At 44.3% G+C, this 17,024-nt stretch overlaps 2 protein-coding genes across 2 annotated transcripts in view; both read left to right on the forward strand.

Annotated features, from left to right (window-relative positions):
• SPTLC3 (serine palmitoyltransferase long chain base subunit 3) overlaps positions 1 to 4,921 on the forward strand; it is a 114,206-nt gene extending 109,285 nt beyond the window's left edge. Inside the window, exons 10-12 of the mRNA XM_048510703.1 lie at positions 293 to 428; positions 1,107 to 1,236; positions 3,230 to 4,921. Coding sequence (XP_048366660.1) covers positions 293 to 428; positions 1,107 to 1,236; positions 3,230 to 3,343 — 380 coding nt within the window. The 3' untranslated portion in view covers positions 3,344 to 4,921. The remainder of the gene's footprint in view (positions 1 to 292; positions 429 to 1,106; positions 1,237 to 3,229) is intronic.
• A 506-nt stretch (positions 4,922 to 5,427) lies between these two features.
• ISM1 (isthmin 1) overlaps positions 5,428 to 17,024 on the forward strand; it is a 101,913-nt gene continuing 90,316 nt past the window's right edge. Inside the window, exons 1-3 of the mRNA XM_048506349.1 lie at positions 5,428 to 5,622; positions 15,598 to 15,661; positions 16,341 to 16,351. Coding sequence (XP_048362306.1) covers positions 5,428 to 5,622; positions 15,598 to 15,661; positions 16,341 to 16,351 — 270 coding nt within the window. The remainder of the gene's footprint in view (positions 5,623 to 15,597; positions 15,662 to 16,340; positions 16,352 to 17,024) is intronic.

The raw sequence follows: 17,024 nt of genomic DNA on the forward strand, positions 1-17,024 counted from the left end.
CGATTCCCATCAGTCCCAATTGGCCATGCTGGCAGGGGCTGGTGGGAATCGTAGTCATGAACATCTAGAGCACCAGAGTTGGGCACCCCCTGCCTTATTTGTTGGCAATAACTCCATGGAATTTCCTGAGTCCTGTATACGTCAGCAAATATATACCGCTTCTAAAGTCATCACAGTATTTATTTTTGTGACTGTAGATCAGTTGGCTGTGTAAGAGTGTGGGGTTGTTCTGTTTGAAGACTGCAAGCTTAATGATTTCGGAAGGTTACTGATTTCATGGTTTCTGTTTCAGGGCTTCAGAGAGTCCATCGGCTAGCAGAAAACACAAGGTACTTCAGAAGAAGATTGCATGAGCTAGGCTTCATAATTTATGGCAACGAAGATTCACCCGTCGTTCCTCTTCTGCTGTATTTACCTGGTAAAATTGGGTAGGTATGTTTTGCTAACCTGGATAGCTAGACGAACTGTAATGCTCTGGAGCCTATTTTAATATGCCTAATAAAGGTTGTTGTATTGTAGCCTCTCGTCGATGTGGGTGGGAGAATCCAGTAGGCCCAGCTGTCTTCCCCCAGGCCTTTGCTGCTACTCTCCTTCTCACTGGGGCAGAGTAGGAGGTGGAATTCTGCTTGAGCCAGCTATGGAATGATATGGGTTAAGGTTGCTTGAAAAGTATAGATTATTTATTTAAAGATGTGTATATCCCTCCTTTCCGTCACCGAGGCTTTGGTAGTGGTCTACCAAGAGGTTTGAACCCTGGGTTAAATCCCTGAAACCTTGAGGTTCATCAGGTGACCTTGGTCAAATTGCACTCTCTCTCTCTCAGCCTAACTACCTGCCAGAGTTGTTTGTAAGGGAGTCCTCGAAAGAAGAGTAGGATAAAAACATGCAATAGCTTTATTCAAACATTATTGGCAGTCTTGACGAGGACAGAATTCTGCATGTGTGTATGTACTTACCTCATTTATAGTCTACCTTTCTTCCCAGTGGGGGGATAAAGCAACTTATATAATTCATTTTGTCCTTAAAACCACCCTGTGAGGTTGGTTGGAAAAAAAATACACTCCAGTTTGGAAGAATTACCTTGTTCTTCTGGCTTCCTCACCCAGGGCTTTTTCAAGACGCATGCTAGCCAAAAGCATTGGAGTGGTTGTGGTTGGCTTCCCAGCAACCCCAATCGGAGAATCCAGGGTCCGGTTTTGCGTGTCAGCGGCTCATACTCGAGAGATGTTAGACAAGGTAAGCACAGCCCGTGGTGTGGGGGAACCTCACAATATCAATTGCGTCGTATTTGTCATCAGCGCTTGGCTATGGGAACTTTTATGTTTAAAAAAAGTTACAAAAGAGGATAAAAATCGCATGTACACGTCGCTATGTGTTTCTGCTAAAGAAAACAGTGAAGCAAAGTAGATTTTGAACATATTTTACCAGAAGAGTTTAAATGGTCATAGCAGCAGCCATTCTTCCCCTCCAACCACCCGGCTTTTAGTTGCTTTTTTAAAAATCAGCAATTATTATTATATCAGTGTGACGCTCTAACACAGTGATGGCGAACCTTTTTGAGACCGAGTGCCCAAATTGCAACCCAAACCCCACTTATGTATTGCAAAGTGCCAACCCCGCAGTTTAACGTGAATGCTGAGGTTTTAGTTTAGAAAAAACCGGTTGGCTCCCTCTTCCTCCACCCCACTCGCTCGAGCAGGGGCCAGCCTGCTCTAGCCTCCAGCAAGTCCCGCGCGCACTGCTCTGTGCCTCTCTAGCATCTCTGCCTCCTCTACGCCCCCCCCCCCTCAGGCATCAGCCACCCAGAGCACATGCACCAGGCCCGCCAGCTGAGTCCTCCCTGCTCACCACGGTGCGCGCACGTCGTGCTCAGTGGCCCAGGCCAGCCTCGATGTGTGCATGTGTGCATGTGCCCACAGAGAGGGCTCCGAGTGCCGCCTCTGGCACCCGTGCCATAGGTTCGCCATCACTGCTCTAACACTATGCATAGCTGGTTCTCTAAATTCCCAGCTTTCAAAGTAAGGCACTATCACCCCTCCATCTTTCCCCTTATATCTCTGCAACAATATCTCTGCGGCTTCGGGCAAACAGGGGGAGTAAGCCTCCCTCGCCTGCTCACCCAAAGTGACTTCACATGGGCAGGTGAGCCTCCTCCTCCCACACACACAAACACATACAGCCCTGCTCTCACTGACTTGGGCAAGGGAGTGAACAAACAAGGCTGTCCCCTCCCACCCCACACTCTTGCTGGCTTGCCTGATACCACTCCAAGCAAGCAAGAAAGGCCACATACAAACCTCCGCTCTTGCTGGCTTGCCCAAAGTCACTCTAGTCAGGCAAGTGAGCGAGGGAGACCTCTAGTCTCTAAGGTAAGTGGGGTTTTTTTAAAAAAAACCGGCACTAAATGATGGTTAGGAATCGATTCAAAGGGGTACAGACAAATGGTTTTTTAAAAAAATGGTTTGCCAACATTTTTAGGAGCTTGTATGGAAATGGCCAATGTCTGTCCTTGCGTAACACAATTACAAATGTAGAATAACACGATGGATTCTATCCCTAGGTTTACCAACCTCCAGGTTGGATCTGGGGAATCATCCAGGATTACAACTGTTTGGGAGACTACAGAGATCAGTTTTCCTGCAGAAAATAGATGCTTCAGTGGTGGAGTTCTATGGGATCCCATCCTGAGCAGCAGTGGCGTAGTGGTTAAGAGCAGGGGTACTCTAATCTGGAGGAACCGGGTTTGATTCCCCGCTCTGCCGCTTGAGCTGTGGAGGCTTATCTGGGGAATTCAGATTAGATCCCTAGATCTAAAAGACACTCCAGCTGGGTGACCTTGGGCTAGCCACAGTTCTTCTGAGCTCTCTCAGCTCCACCTACCTCATAGGGTGTTTGTTGTGAGGGGGGAAGGGAAGCCCCTATGAGTCTCCTATAGGAGCCCCTTTGAGTCTCCTACAGGAGAGAAAGGGGGGATATAAATCCAACTCTTCTTCTTCCTGTCCACCCCCTCCCTCCGAACTCCCTCTTCCACCCCAAAACTCAGATACAGTCCCCCAAATGTCCAGGAATATCACAAAACCAGAGTTGCCAACCATGCCCTTCCTACAATTATTTTCTAAGAGAGAAAGGGAGCCCTTCTCTGTTGTCTGCTAAAGATCTTCAGTAGAAGGAACGGAATGTTGTTATCCTGTTTGTCCAGCATGTCTAACATAGTCCAACTGTGTTACAGGTCCTTCAAGCTCTGGATGAACTAGGTGACTTTTTGACTCTGAAATATTCCCGGCGTCCTAGGCCATCTCGCTCTCAACTGTACGACGAAATGAGCTTTGAACTTGACGATTAAGCTCCCGTTCCATGAAGAAAACATGTGACCGGGGGAACCTAAACAAGAGGAAGGCATTTCTTCTTTTCTAAAGACAGTTTTTCTTTCTCAGTTAATTCAGTCAAGAGAAGCACCGTTATGTGTATTACTGGATCAGATTCTGTGGGCAAGAGACTGGAATATTGCCACAGGTGTATCCCCACCGAGAAATATGTGTTTTATTATTATTATTATTATTGTTAATATTAATATTATTTTTGGTGCAAAAAAAAAAGGACTTTGTTCTGATAAGTCCGTTGTTACTGTCCAGCCATTGTGTGCCTTTTTACAGGCAGGTTTTGGATAGTTCTTAATACTGGTTAATTTTGGGGGGGTAGAATTCTTTTTCATGTAGAGCGTTGAAGTAAAATGTCTTTTGTTGAATTGCTCCTTAACATCTCTTGACCTGACTCTGAGACGACCGGTGCTTACAGGTGGGAGAACGGTCACTCAGCACCCAACTTGACATTATTTGTTTCCAGGATAAGGAAACTGTGCTCCTTGTTTCAGATAAAATGCTTAACATGGTTCTCGATTTGAAAAGGAAGTGTAAGCCCCAAGCGTGCTTGGGCATCCATGCATCCCAGTTTTGATCCTCGCGCAGTTAATGCTTTGAACTCTTAGAAATAAAAAATTGAAATTCTTTTTTAATTAACACGTTTGACCTTTCATGCACGGTTTTAGGCTTTTCGTGTGCATTTTTCGCAACTGTTGCACTCCCCTATGGCCTCGCACGTCTTTACAGCGCACAAAACAGAATTTACGTCTGTGAACCTGTTTCTCTCCTTGAACTGTTTCCAGGATCGATAAACACACTTGTTGCGCAAAGAACATGTTGCCTGTTCATTACACATAACACAATACTCAGGAAGGCTGCCGTTTTGTGACTCTTGCCACCTACTGAATGGAAAGGTCTCTGGTTCCTTTTTGTATTGTTGTTTTCTGTGAGGGATATGTCACACATTTGGATAGTTTGGGCTCTTGTTTTTGCTCTGAGGTTAACATAGCTAAATGTTTAGAGGCATTTAAAAGTTGCAACTATGGAATAAGAGAAGGGCACGTGAAATAAGAATTTGTGCCTCGGTCCCTTGCCGTTGTACCAAACGAACCAGGAGATGACTAATTGGGACAGATCCAGGTAAAATGACAGTCTTGGCAGTTACAATCTTTCATGAACTGTGCATCTCTTTTAATTTTGTTGTAAATAACTGGTTGAAAGTCATTTCTGCAACACTGGAGCGGCAGCCCATGCTATAGTATCTGACGGCACTGTAAACACACCCAGTCGAGAGACGGTTCGCTTTCTGTTGCCCAGATGTACTCTCCTTTCATGTTCTTAAAAGCGGCAGTATCCACTTAACCCACAACTGCAAAATTAGATTTTAAAAACAGAACAATTAAATTGTGGAATAGCAATTATAGCGTATGACTCCCCTGCTTGTTAAAACGGCTTTGAGGATGAAGCGAGGCCGATCAGTTTTGAGGTCCCTATTTTTTTTTTTGTTGTTCAAGTTAATAAAATTCAGTGCTGCTATAACGTTAAGAATGGGCCGCAACACATTCCAGAATATCGGATGTCTGATCTAAAAGTGTACCATCCGGATAGGGGGGGCAGGGGGGGCATTGTGCAGTGTTGTATGATTGTTCACTTTGGCACATGAACTTGAGGAACACTAAAAGAAGGGCAAAGTGTTTGTGCACTATAGTTAAACTACTGTATGAAGATTAAATAATGTTGTTTGTGTTTTTTTATGCTTTTGAAATTGGTTCTCTTTTTTTTTTCTGATCCTCTTTCTAACTTACCGGTAAACCTCTGTGCACAAGATGCCTGCAAGATCTGAATGAACTTTCTACTAAAAAACAGCCCAAGGGTGTCCAGGATCTATAGGTCATAGGTGGTGGCAGCGGAGGAGAGAATTTGCTTCACCACCACAAAGTGAGCACAGTCACTCTAACAAGCAGTGGCATAGCGCCAACGGGGGGCGTGACACCCCAGATGGAGCCATGGCGGGGGGTATCCAGATCATGGCGGGGGTGTTCCAGGGAGTTCGGGGGCAGGCAGCACCATGGCAGGGGGCACACATGCCTTGGGCACAGTTTCCCCTTGCTCCGCCACTGCTAACAAGGGAGGGCTGGAAACCCAGGAAACTGTCGGGGGCAAGGCTTACCGAAACAGCATCCATTGGCACTATGACATCAGTTCCTGCATAACTGGAAATGACATCATTGTGCTCTTCCAGGGTTTCACCATAGAGTTTCAGGTGACTTCTACAGTGTCCTGCAATATGGTGACATCACTTTGGGTTGTGCAGCCAGAACTGACCTCATAACACCAACATTAGCTGCTTTGCCCCTCCCACTTTTCCTCCCCCCCCCCCCCCACAGAGAGCTGCCAGAGGAAGGACAGTGCTGGTGAGGCGTCTCCAGTGGGCCAATGGCAAGCCTAATCCATCCTAATCCTTTGTTGCATTTGCTTCACGTTTTCCTCCATAAGTTCTTTCTGCCCGACCATTTCATAGCCCCAATCTCTGGGCTTTGTGAGAGGGGGAAAGGTGTTGCCCAACCGAGTCCTCTATATATGGCACAAATCAACCATGGCTTCAACAGGAACGCCAGCTTTCTTGACTTGAAAATGTCACAGAGATGTCAAATTTTCCAGAGCAGTTTCCTAGCGTAGAATATCCTAACTCCCCCCACCCCCACCATTGCAGACATGCCAAGTGTCTGTGGTCACTCCATGGCACCAGAATGGAAACTTCCATTACCAAACCACGCACTGTGTCCCCAGAGACACCCAAGTCAAGCAACTGTCCTGTTTGTGTTCAGAGGGACCAGATGTCTAGGGCAGCTGCATGATTGTCACAGCAGTCTTAAAAATCCTGCGCCACCCCTGGGTGTCAGACAGCTTTCCAGTCTGTGTATGCTTACTGGGAAATAAACCCTACTAAACCAACCCCCTTAGCAAATGTGGATAGGATCGTATCTCAGCATCTGCACATATCTGGGATTAACAGATGGGAAAAGCTAATCAAGCATGAAGTATAGCTTCATTCTGCACAGAGAATCTGCATTCTCGTGTGTGTGTGGGGGGGGGCAGGAGGAGGGAGAAAAAGAAGGAAGTATCCGTCTAGCTCAGGGGTGTCAAACTCACGGCCCTCCAGATGTTCATGAACTACAATTCCCATCAGTCCTTCCCAACAAGAGGGGTCTGCAACTTGCGGTTCTCCAGATGTTCATGGACTACAATTCCCATCCGCCAATTGGCCATGCTGGCAGGGGCTGATGGGAATTGTAGTCCATGAACATCTGTAGAGCCACAGGTTGCAGACCCCTGGGCTATACTGGCAAGGGCTGATGGGAATTGTAGTTCATGAACATCTGGAGGGCCGTGAGTTTGACACCTGTGGTCTAGCTGTTTTCATACATTTATGGCATAGATGTAAACTCGCGGCCCTCCAGATATTATGGACTACAGTTCCCATCATCCCCTGCCAGCATCATGCTGGCAGGGGATGATGGGGACTGTAGTCCATAATATCTGGAGGGCCACGAGTCTGACATCTGTGATTCATGGGAAGGATAAGCCATTCTTACTACCTGATTCACTGCAACATCACAGCATGAAGGTCCTCACTAAGCAGAGAATTAGATGAAGCCACAACTTCACTCTCAGCACTGTGAAAGATGGGTATGGGAGTAAAGGGCTTTCTCCACTTGGCAATTTTCTCCTGGTTTGGCATCCAAACTGGAGTGAGATTTTGGGGGGGAGTAGCCACATAATCCTTTGATTTCCAGGTATGCACACAATGTGCACGAAAAGGTGTGCATTCCTTGCCTTATATTCTTGTGGCTGCTACCAACATGGGAGCGGGGGAGGGCAGATTTTAAAAAAATCAGTAATTGCCATGAGCCACTAATTCCTCTGAACACTCACATTTTTAAATTTTATTTTTATTTATTATATTGATATGCTTCCGTACCTTCCAGGTACCTTCCAGGCTCATGGCAGCTTCTATCACACAAAATACAACAAATACAATTCACACTAAAAGTTTAAAACACTAACTTAAAAGTTGGTGATTAAAATTTCAATATGGCAGGGGTGATAATGATAGGGGAGGGGAATAGGGGAGAGGGAGGCCAAAAGTTAATAGAGGTTGTTGCTTACTCTGCTTCTGCCTCAACCATAAGCCTCGTGGGATTACTCTGACTTGAAGGCCCTGCAGAATTGTATTTAATAGTCTCTAGACCTTGTTTTGTTGCAAATATACATCTTTTCCCATATAACTCTGCAAGGAAAAGGGCTTACATGTTTTTTTAAAAGAAAAAGAAAGCTGTGAATTCAGATGATAGAGTCGATCACAGTAACAGATCGTTTTAATATTATAACATTACTAACAATTACTGATTTTTTAAAAAAGACTTTAAAAGACTTATGGTGGCATAGTATGGGGGAAAGATAAGTAGACATAGAAAAATGCATACAAAACTCTTAACATGGATACTCTGCTGCCAGTGTGAATGCTTGTCCATTTGGGGGTAATGGTGGCAGGGAAAGTACAGAATCTTTGCCACGTGGCTGCACCCCTGAAGTGGAAACAGAGAACTTGTGCATTACGATTGCATTCAGAGAAGTCAAACAAGTTATCGTTTCTTTGGTTCATGGCCCTTCCGGCCTTCTAGGGGCTTTCTGTTTTGTACAGTAGTTTCCTCCTTGCCCTAGTAAACCACATGACCGAATGAGACGATCCACTGCCCTTTCATTAAAACAGGCTAGCAACTGACATCATCAGCTGGAAATATGCAGATCTCCATCTTACCCAAGACTTCCCCTAGAACAATTAACATGATAAAACCAGCAGTTAAAACAAAAATTGATCGAGTTTTTTTAATTGCTTTTCAGCAATCTTCTCTGCCAGTGAATCATGCAAGCAATGCTGAATTAAGTGAATCATGCAAGCGATGCTCATCTGGTGGGACTGGGCCTTTTCAGTGGCAGCCCCACAGTTATAGAACAACCCAGCCAGAAAGGTACTGGAGGGGACTGGAGCACCTTCCCTATGAGGAGAGGCTGCAGCGTTTGGGACTCTTTAGTTTGGAGAGGAGACGTCTGAGGGGGGATATGATTGAAGTCTATAAAATTATGCATGGGGTAGGAAATGTCGACAGAGAGAATTTTTTCTCTCTTTCTCACAATACTAGAACCAGGGGGCATCCATTGAAAATGCTGGGGGGAAGAATTAGGACTAATAAAAGGAAACACTTCTTCACGCAACGTGTGATTGGTGTTTGGAATATGCTGCCACAGGAGGTGGTGATGGCCACTAACCTGGACAGCTTTAAAAGGGGCTTGGACAGATTTATGGAGGAGAAGTCGATCTATGGCAGGGGTAGGGAACCTGCGGCTCGAGAGCCGCATGCGGCTCTTCTGCCCTTGCACTGCGGCTCCATGAGTTTCGCCGCTTGCCTTCAGTCCTTCCTGCCTCGGCCTGCAGGCAGCAGGGCTGGCGCGATTGAACTGCCCGCTACGGGCCGGGCTGGGCCATGCCTTCGCTGGCTTTCCCTCGGGCCAGTCTCTGCTGGAGCAGGGCGGGCACTTTCCCCAGCAGCCGGGCGCAGGCTTCAGCCGCTGACCCTATTCTTGCTCCTCACTTGCAGGCAGCAGGGCAGACTCATCCATGTGCTTCTCAAAATGAGCGGAGAAAAAGGTAAAAAAACCCCAATATATATAGTGTTATCTTTATTTTAAATGTAAAAAATTATTTGCGGCTCTAGGTGTTTTCTTTTCCCATGGAAAATGGGTTCAAGTGGCTCTTTGAGCGTTAAAGGTTCCCTACCCCTGATCTATGGCTACCAATTTGATCTGAGATTGCAAATGCCTTAACAGACCAGGTGATCGGGAGCAACAGCCGCAGAAGGCCACTGCTTTCACATCCTGCATGTGAGCTCCCAAAGGGACCTGGTGGGCCACTGCAAGTAGCAGAGAGCTGGACTAGATGGACTCTGGTCTGATCCAGCTGGCTTGTTCTTATGTATGCCTAGCTCCCTCACTTTCAGTCTTTAAGGAGGCAACTGAAAACATTAATTTTTTTTATTAGCAAGCCTTTATTGCCATAGACAACAGTACAGCAATAATAAAAAACGGATTAAAAAGCATATACAATACAGGGAAAACATTAATTCATAAGGTCTCCAGAGACAGAAGTGACTCAATAGCACTTAACACACACAATGCATACATTTTAACAAGAAAAAACTAATACAAGGAGACCTAGAAACATAATTGATTGATTCACGCAAGGAAAACACAAAACCAGAACTAATTTTCAAACTCAATTTCAATCTAAATTTGAATTCCACTCAAAAACATCCCCCGTCAAAAAGAATTTGTAATCAATTTTCTACCTAAATAATTAGGAGATTAGTAGTATTCATATAAATTCAGACAATCCAAGTCTCTAAAACCTGCTCATTTCTCACAACTTAATGTCACAACATCTCTCACAACTCTCTTAAATGATTACAGGTTCTTTTTGACTGGGGATGTTTTTGAGTGGAATTCAAATTTAGATTGAGATTTATAATCATTTAGCCTTTATTTGGCATAAACAGTATAAAATCACATCTAAATCGCATCAAAATACAAACTTGCAACATATAACAAATGAAGTTGATTCATACATACTGTTGCTTATGGGATATTTCCAGCAGAAAGTTCACAGCCATTTTACAGAATGTAGCATCAGAATTATTTAATAAGAACACTAGTCTGCTTAGTTCGTCCGGCTCGCTAGGTATCATGGAAAGCAACCTATAGTATTTGACTCTAATACTTGCCGATTTAGGACAACGGAATAATTAGTGAGTTAATGTTTCTAATTGATTTGCACCACATGAACACACCCTTTTGCACATTTCTAGATTGTCATATCTACCTCGTAGTAGGGCAGAAGGGAAAACATTGAAGCGAGCGAGTGAAAAAACTCTTCTCTGATCTGGATTGGTCAGATGATACAGATAGGAGGCCATTCTGTTATGTTGTAAGAGGATTGATAGATGTAAAGGTGAACAAGTTTTCCTCGCTGCCAGAGTTAAATAGTTCCATTCTCTCACCAACAATTTTTGTTTTAATAATTTATACGATTCTGAACAAGTTAAAGGTAGAAGGGAGTCAAGGGGTATACCAATTGATTCGATCTTCCTCTCTATCAGTAGATTGAGATTTAGCTTGAAAATCAGTTCTGGTTTTGCATTTCTCTTGTGTGAATCAAACGGGACTGTTCCGTTTCCCAGTCTCCTTGTATTAATTTTTTTTCCTGTTAAAATGTATGTGTTGTGTGTGTCAGGAGGGCCTCTCTGTGAGACATTAATTCCTGTGTAGGAACATATGGGCAAAGATGGTCCTTTAGCTATTTCGGTCCCAAGCCACATATGGCTTCAAAGGTCAGAAAGAACCACAACTCTTTTGTCTGCAGTGAAACTTTTCCTGTTAATAAAACTGGTATTCTGTGAATTTTTTTCCAATTTCTCCTCAACTCTATGGTATACCATAGAGTGCAACCTCCAAAGCAGCCATTTTCTCCAGGGGAACTAGTCAGTGTAGTCTGAAAATCAGCTGTCATATACCCCCTTTCAAATGGAGGCTGAAAACCTGTAAAACCTGTACAAACCTATATTCCAGTCTCTGGAGACCTCATTAATTAGTGTCCTCCGAAATGTCCGACCACGAACAGCCTCAGTTTATGCCATTTTGGGGTTAAAAGACCAGCAATGGAATCAGGTAGAATGGAAAGCCTCAAAAAAGCCAACACGTGAAAACAAAAATGGGCATCATGTACAATGTTGATCCTATACTTGAACTGTGGATTTCAACTTTCGTAAACGTTGCATTTGACCCAGAACTCATTCAGAGACACTTTCCTGCAAAAAAAACCTCTGTGTGAAAATGCCTGCTGAACTGTGAACTATGCCAGGTGCTTGGGAGCAACAGCCGCAGAAGGTGATTGCTTTCACATCCTGCATGTGAGCTCCCAAAGGCACCTGGTGGGCCACTGCGAGTAGCAGAGAGATGGACTAGAGATGGACTCTGGTCTGATCCAGCTGGCTTGTTCTTATGTTCTTATGCCATTTAGAACACCAATTTTAATAGTCAGCAAAAGGATTTTTAAAATGGCAACTACTTTTTCTTTTTTGCACTGTATTTCAACTTAAATCCTGACCATTGCAACTCTGCTATCCATACGTTATGTGGAGATGTTTAATAATGTGCCTGTCTGGAATCTATAAAGCGATTTTGTATCCCACTGACTTGTGAAGTAGGTGATTGAAAGACCTTTAAATAAAGTATTTGTGGAATTTCTTTGCCCAGGAGTTCCCACTACTCTTGCTGTTAGTAAATCTGTTGGAAGACTTGACAGCAACTCAACATATCTGTTTCTTGAATGCAGAGTCTAACCAGACACAATTTTGGGAAACAATGTGTATTGTTTTACATATTGTTTGCTTAATAATCTCCCGCCCCCAAAAAACTTGGCTTGTTTGAAAGCTGTGCCCAAAAAGGCACCAGAATCAAGTTATAATCAAGACATGAAAACAGTTTTCCATTTCAGACATCTAAGGGCTTTTTTCCTGTGTTGGTTAAGTTAGGCTCAGGTTCAAATCCCCACTCTGCCACAACCTTGAGCCAGTCACACACTCCCAGCCTAACCTACCTCACAGGGTTGGTGTCAGAGGTGGGATCCAGCAGGTTCTCACCAGTTCCCGAGAGTGGGTTACTAATTATTTGTGTGTGCCAAGAGGGGGTGACTAATTGGGTCTGCTTTTCTGTTAGAAATTCCATTAGGTCCAAAAATCATAAAGTCCTGTTGTTTCCTATATGGCTGGTTAGCAAAGGTAGAAAACAGGTTAATTCTCCCTGTTGGGCTGTTTTAAAAACATGTTTTAGAAATATGGTAAAGTTCCTTGTTTAAGGAAAGTATCCTTCTTTTGATTTCTAGAAACAAAATTAAGTATTTGAAAGTATTAAGTATTTGACAGGCAGTCAATTAGAGGAGAAGTAGTTGTTTCTGTTGGCAGTAGATACCAGCTGGAAATTAGGAACTTTTTTTTACAATAACAGATAAATTATTAATGCCCTCAGCCTTAGGAATGTCTGCCACACCCCCTGTCAAGTCTCCGGGCTTCAGGCCCCATTGGCGCTACGCCCCTTTTTGAATCCCACCACCATGGGAACCTGTTACTAAAATTTTTGGATCCCACCACTGGCTGGTGGGGCTAAAATGGAGAAGAAGAAAATAATATAAGTTGCTTTGAGCCACCATGAGGGAGAAAGGGGGTATATGACTGCTGATTTTCAGACTACACTGACTAGTTCCCCTGGAGAAAATGGCGGCTTTGGAGGTTGCACTCTATGGTACACCATAGAGTTGAGGAGAAATGGAAGTGCTAGAGTAACATTGCATCCCCGCTGAGCTTCCTGCTGTCTTCAAAACTGTCCTCACCAGGCACCACCGCCAAATCTCCAGGAATTTTTCAAGGCAGAGTCAGCAACCACGGAGAGCATAAAGGATGTCAACCGAGAATGGTTTGCTGTGGTCTCCTTCATGTAGGGCGTGGCCTACCAGACTCTTGGTTGGCCTGGTAATGAGAGTTGCACACAAGGCAATGGAGCTGCCAGTTAAACCCTCCTTGTCTATTATCAGAAGCCTCCCCAAGAGAGTCACCCCAAGAGCTGGTCTTATGTTCCCCAGCCAGGAAAGACGATTATGCATTTCCTTTCTTCGCGTGATTCACATCAGTTAGCATCCAGTCAGGAGGTCTGCTCAGATGAAAAGAATCTTGGGCCGGGCAAGTTGAGTTTCTTTCAAGAGAGGAAAACGTCTTTCTTTTCAAAGTGCCTCGACTTAGCTTTCATTTCCTGTGCACAGAGTAGCTTTGTCTCCAGTACAATAATTAAGCTGTTGACCTTCCGTCGGGGTCAGTCTGAGCTTCCTCCCGGAGAAAGATTAAAAAACGCTGGAGAAGGGCCTTTTTGGACTGTAGATAACTGATGTTGTCATTGGTGCTGAATATGTCCTCTTATTCAAGCAGAGCAGAACGGTCAAAAGGGCTACCCGGCAGCAAGGCAGATAAAATCTGTTTTATCAGTGGCAGATAAAATCTTCATTCCTTTTACAAGCTGTCTTCTCTCTTTTTTTGGAGAAGAGTCGGGGGCTGAGAGGTCACTGTTTTTGTCTTGCAGTTTGATCACCTGAAGGCACAGACAGCACGGATTCCCTTCATCCCAGTAACTGAAGCTTACTTTTGTATACTATAATCCTAGTCCTATCACATTGCTTATTAGATGTCTCATTCCACTGATTGCATTAATTACATTGTGGAATTTCCTGGAATCTCAGTGAGAAAGGTGGACTACAGATAAATTTCATGAATTACATACCTGGGATTGAGAAATTGACTTTTGAGATATACACCTCAAAGCATAAGATTATCTTGCAGAAGTGTCAACAGCGAAAAATCTAAAAACCTGGGTTGATATATACTGCTACAGGGTTTTAACTGGGGTAGGATAGGAAGGGCAGATTTTGGACAGCAGAGAGTCCTTAACAGGATATAAGGCTGTATAATCCATTCTCCAAAGGAAGAATTTTCTCTAGGTGAACTGATCTCGGTCGATTGGAAGATCAGTTGTAATCTCAGGAAATTCCTAATCCTCACCCGGAGTTTGGCAACTCTATCATCAACTATAATATTCAGTGGCACCTCTTCTATGTGTCAATTTGTATGCCACCTCAGTCACTAAAATCAAACTTATTTCAACATTTAAAAGCCATTGGAGTGAATTTGCAGCAGAGATTGCGGAGGGAAGAAAACTCACCTCATCAACCAGCGAGAATCCCTCTGCATTTAGGTGAGCCATTAATTTTGGCTCTTGTAATTCTCTCAGTTGTGTATCTTTTTTGGGGGGTGGGGTTAATCCAGGGCCACCAGTCTCAGTCATGTGGGGGGCACATTCGGCCACCCTGGCCCAGCCTCTCCCTCCCTTCCTACCCCTTAGGCTGAATTCCCCCCAACCCTTGCTGAACTCACTCAGCTCCAGCTCACCCAGACTATCGCCTCCATCCATCTCTCCCGCACATGCCCAGTTGCCAGCCAAACTCCTCCTACCTTCACAGCAGCTGAATTCCCCGCCCCCCCCCCCGCCTCCAGCAGTGGGGGACCAGTAGTAGTGGGCAAATCCATGTGCCATTTTGCAGCAGTATGCAACTGAACTAACTAATTCTCTCTCTCTCTCTCTCTCTCTCTCTCATAATAAAAAGGATAGTTCAGGATGATTCCCAGGCCCACAACAACAATATAGTGCAGTCTGTACTGTTACTTTATACGCAAGTAAAGGACTTTTGAATTCATCACACAAAGCAGTCCACACTCCAAGAACCTTGTTCTGCAATCAGTGCCAGTCTGTTCTAAGCATCTCTTTGAGAAAAGACCCACCTTCTTCAACCAAGAGCTGCACTGTGTCGTGAAGGTAATCAATGGACAGATATGGGAGTCATTCAGAAGTCGCTATTGTTCTTATGACCAATACTTCTCCACAGTGTCCACAAACTGACCTTTTTGCAAATTACGGAGCTCCGTTTTTAATTATCACACACTTTAGGTACATAATCTGATGGCTCTCACAAACGGAATCCTACAGAAATATAAATAGGCCCAGAAGACTAAACCATTATGAGTCTCTCAGCATTTGTACAACTTAAACCTGGCTGCAATTACTCCTTTGAAAGCTTGGTTAAAACAATGAACCCACCCCCATCCCAAACAATGGGGCTGTGTACTGTTTGTAGACTTCTCTGGGATTTCTATCAGATTTGGTTGAGCAACTGGGTCTCTTCTGTTTTCAATAAAGCATAAAACTATTTCTCAATGACCTTCTCTGTGTTTTCCGAGTCCATGGCATTACGCTTGAAGAATGCAGCCAAGAACTGCAAATAACGGCCTGTTAAATATTCCACTATCTTTCTATTTTTAAATCTACACCAGTTTTCAAAGGCAGGATCTTGATAGATTACAAAGCATTCTCTACTGTTAGGCACGATAGGTGAAATTCTGCTAAATCTGGCCAGGTGGACGAAGCAGATTTTGATTATGGTATTTACAATGTGGTATGGCTCTGCCAAAGAAAGACCCTACAAATAATTTCCAAATCTGTTTAATTCTTCATTGTGCAATCACAGGAGATGGAAAAGCAGAATCCCGGGGGCCGGGGTATGCCTCCCAAGGACATTTATAGTTCTCCAGGTAAGCATGTAAAATCTTAAACATGCAGTTTTCCAATGAAATTGACTTCTTAGGTCGATTCCCCACTTGAAATTATGGTAATCGGGTTTCAGGAATGCCTCTCCACTCCTTGAGTGACAAAGAGGCTTTCGCACCGTTTCTGGCGCTCGTGGTCCCCCCCCCCCAATTCCACGTCCTGGCAATACCTGCTTGAAAGTACAACTTTTTCCTCTGCCACAGATTTTCCCAGTCTCGAGGGGAGGAACGGGGGACTAATCTCTACTTAAAATTCCCGCCATGGAGTTTGACGTCAATCCCGACAACCAAAGAGCATTCCACGGGCGCTGAGCGATGCGCGCGCAACATTTCCTGGTTTTGTTTTTACTCTCTGATACACCTGTGAAGATGCCAGCCACAGATGCAGGCGAAACCTTAGGAACAAGATCCACCAGACCATGGCCACACAGCCCGGAAAACCCACCAGAACCAGTTGAATCTGGCCGTGAAAGCCTTCGGCAATACACTGCCAAAATTAGTTTCTTCTCGTTTGAAAAATAGGACATAGGGTAGATCTCAAAGTTTCACAGTGTTGCAAACCTAATTTGAGCAGATGAGCCTCTGTTCCAAAATCTGAATCCTTGGAACTTGGAGCCCCAAAGACATTGCACTTTCTTTTTGATGTCGCTCTGGGCTCCTCTAGTGTCCACTGATGTAAGTACCGTGAAACAAAAAAACTCCGGTGTGTGCAACGTATTGAGTCCCAACTAGTATTTAGGTTCGATACCGTAAAGTGGTATGGTCTCAATCACAGTTTATATTTCTCAACATTCCTGTGAAGGGACACCGGTTTGCGGAATTTGCCCTATTATTTAGCCAAACATGGAGTTCTACTGGTACAAGGACAATAGTCAAAGAAGAGAAGTTTGTGAAAACGCTGTTCTAAGGTTAAAGAGACTTCACTTTAGGAGCAAGCTCCATGGGATGGTTAAATACTGGGGATGATATAATTATGTGCCTTTGATATTATCTTACAGAAAAAGATATATTGAAAACATAACTTTAAGGGAAGTATGAATCGGTTCTTCAAAGGACACATGTGACCAATGTATGGAATTTGTATTTGAGTTTCATTATGGGCATGTTATTATAGCAGTGGCGTAGTTTCCAGGGTGTGGGGGGCGTCTTGCCCCAGGCCTACGCTAATGTGGGATGTCGGCATTCTGGGGTGTTCCAGGGGGAAATGAGGGCACCCCCTTTGGGAAACCATAGCTTTGGACCCCCTAGACCAAACTTCACAAAACCTGCGTGGTATCAGTAGAAGACTCTCCTGATGATACCACCCAGGTTTGGTGAAGTTTGGTTCATGGGGGCCAAAGTTATGGAT

The sequence above is a fragment of the Sphaerodactylus townsendi genome, linkage group LG01, assembly GCF_021028975.2.
Source record: "Sphaerodactylus townsendi isolate TG3544 linkage group LG01, MPM_Stown_v2.3, whole genome shotgun sequence".
Taxonomy (NCBI): Eukaryota; Metazoa; Chordata; class Lepidosauria; order Squamata; family Sphaerodactylidae; genus Sphaerodactylus; species Sphaerodactylus townsendi.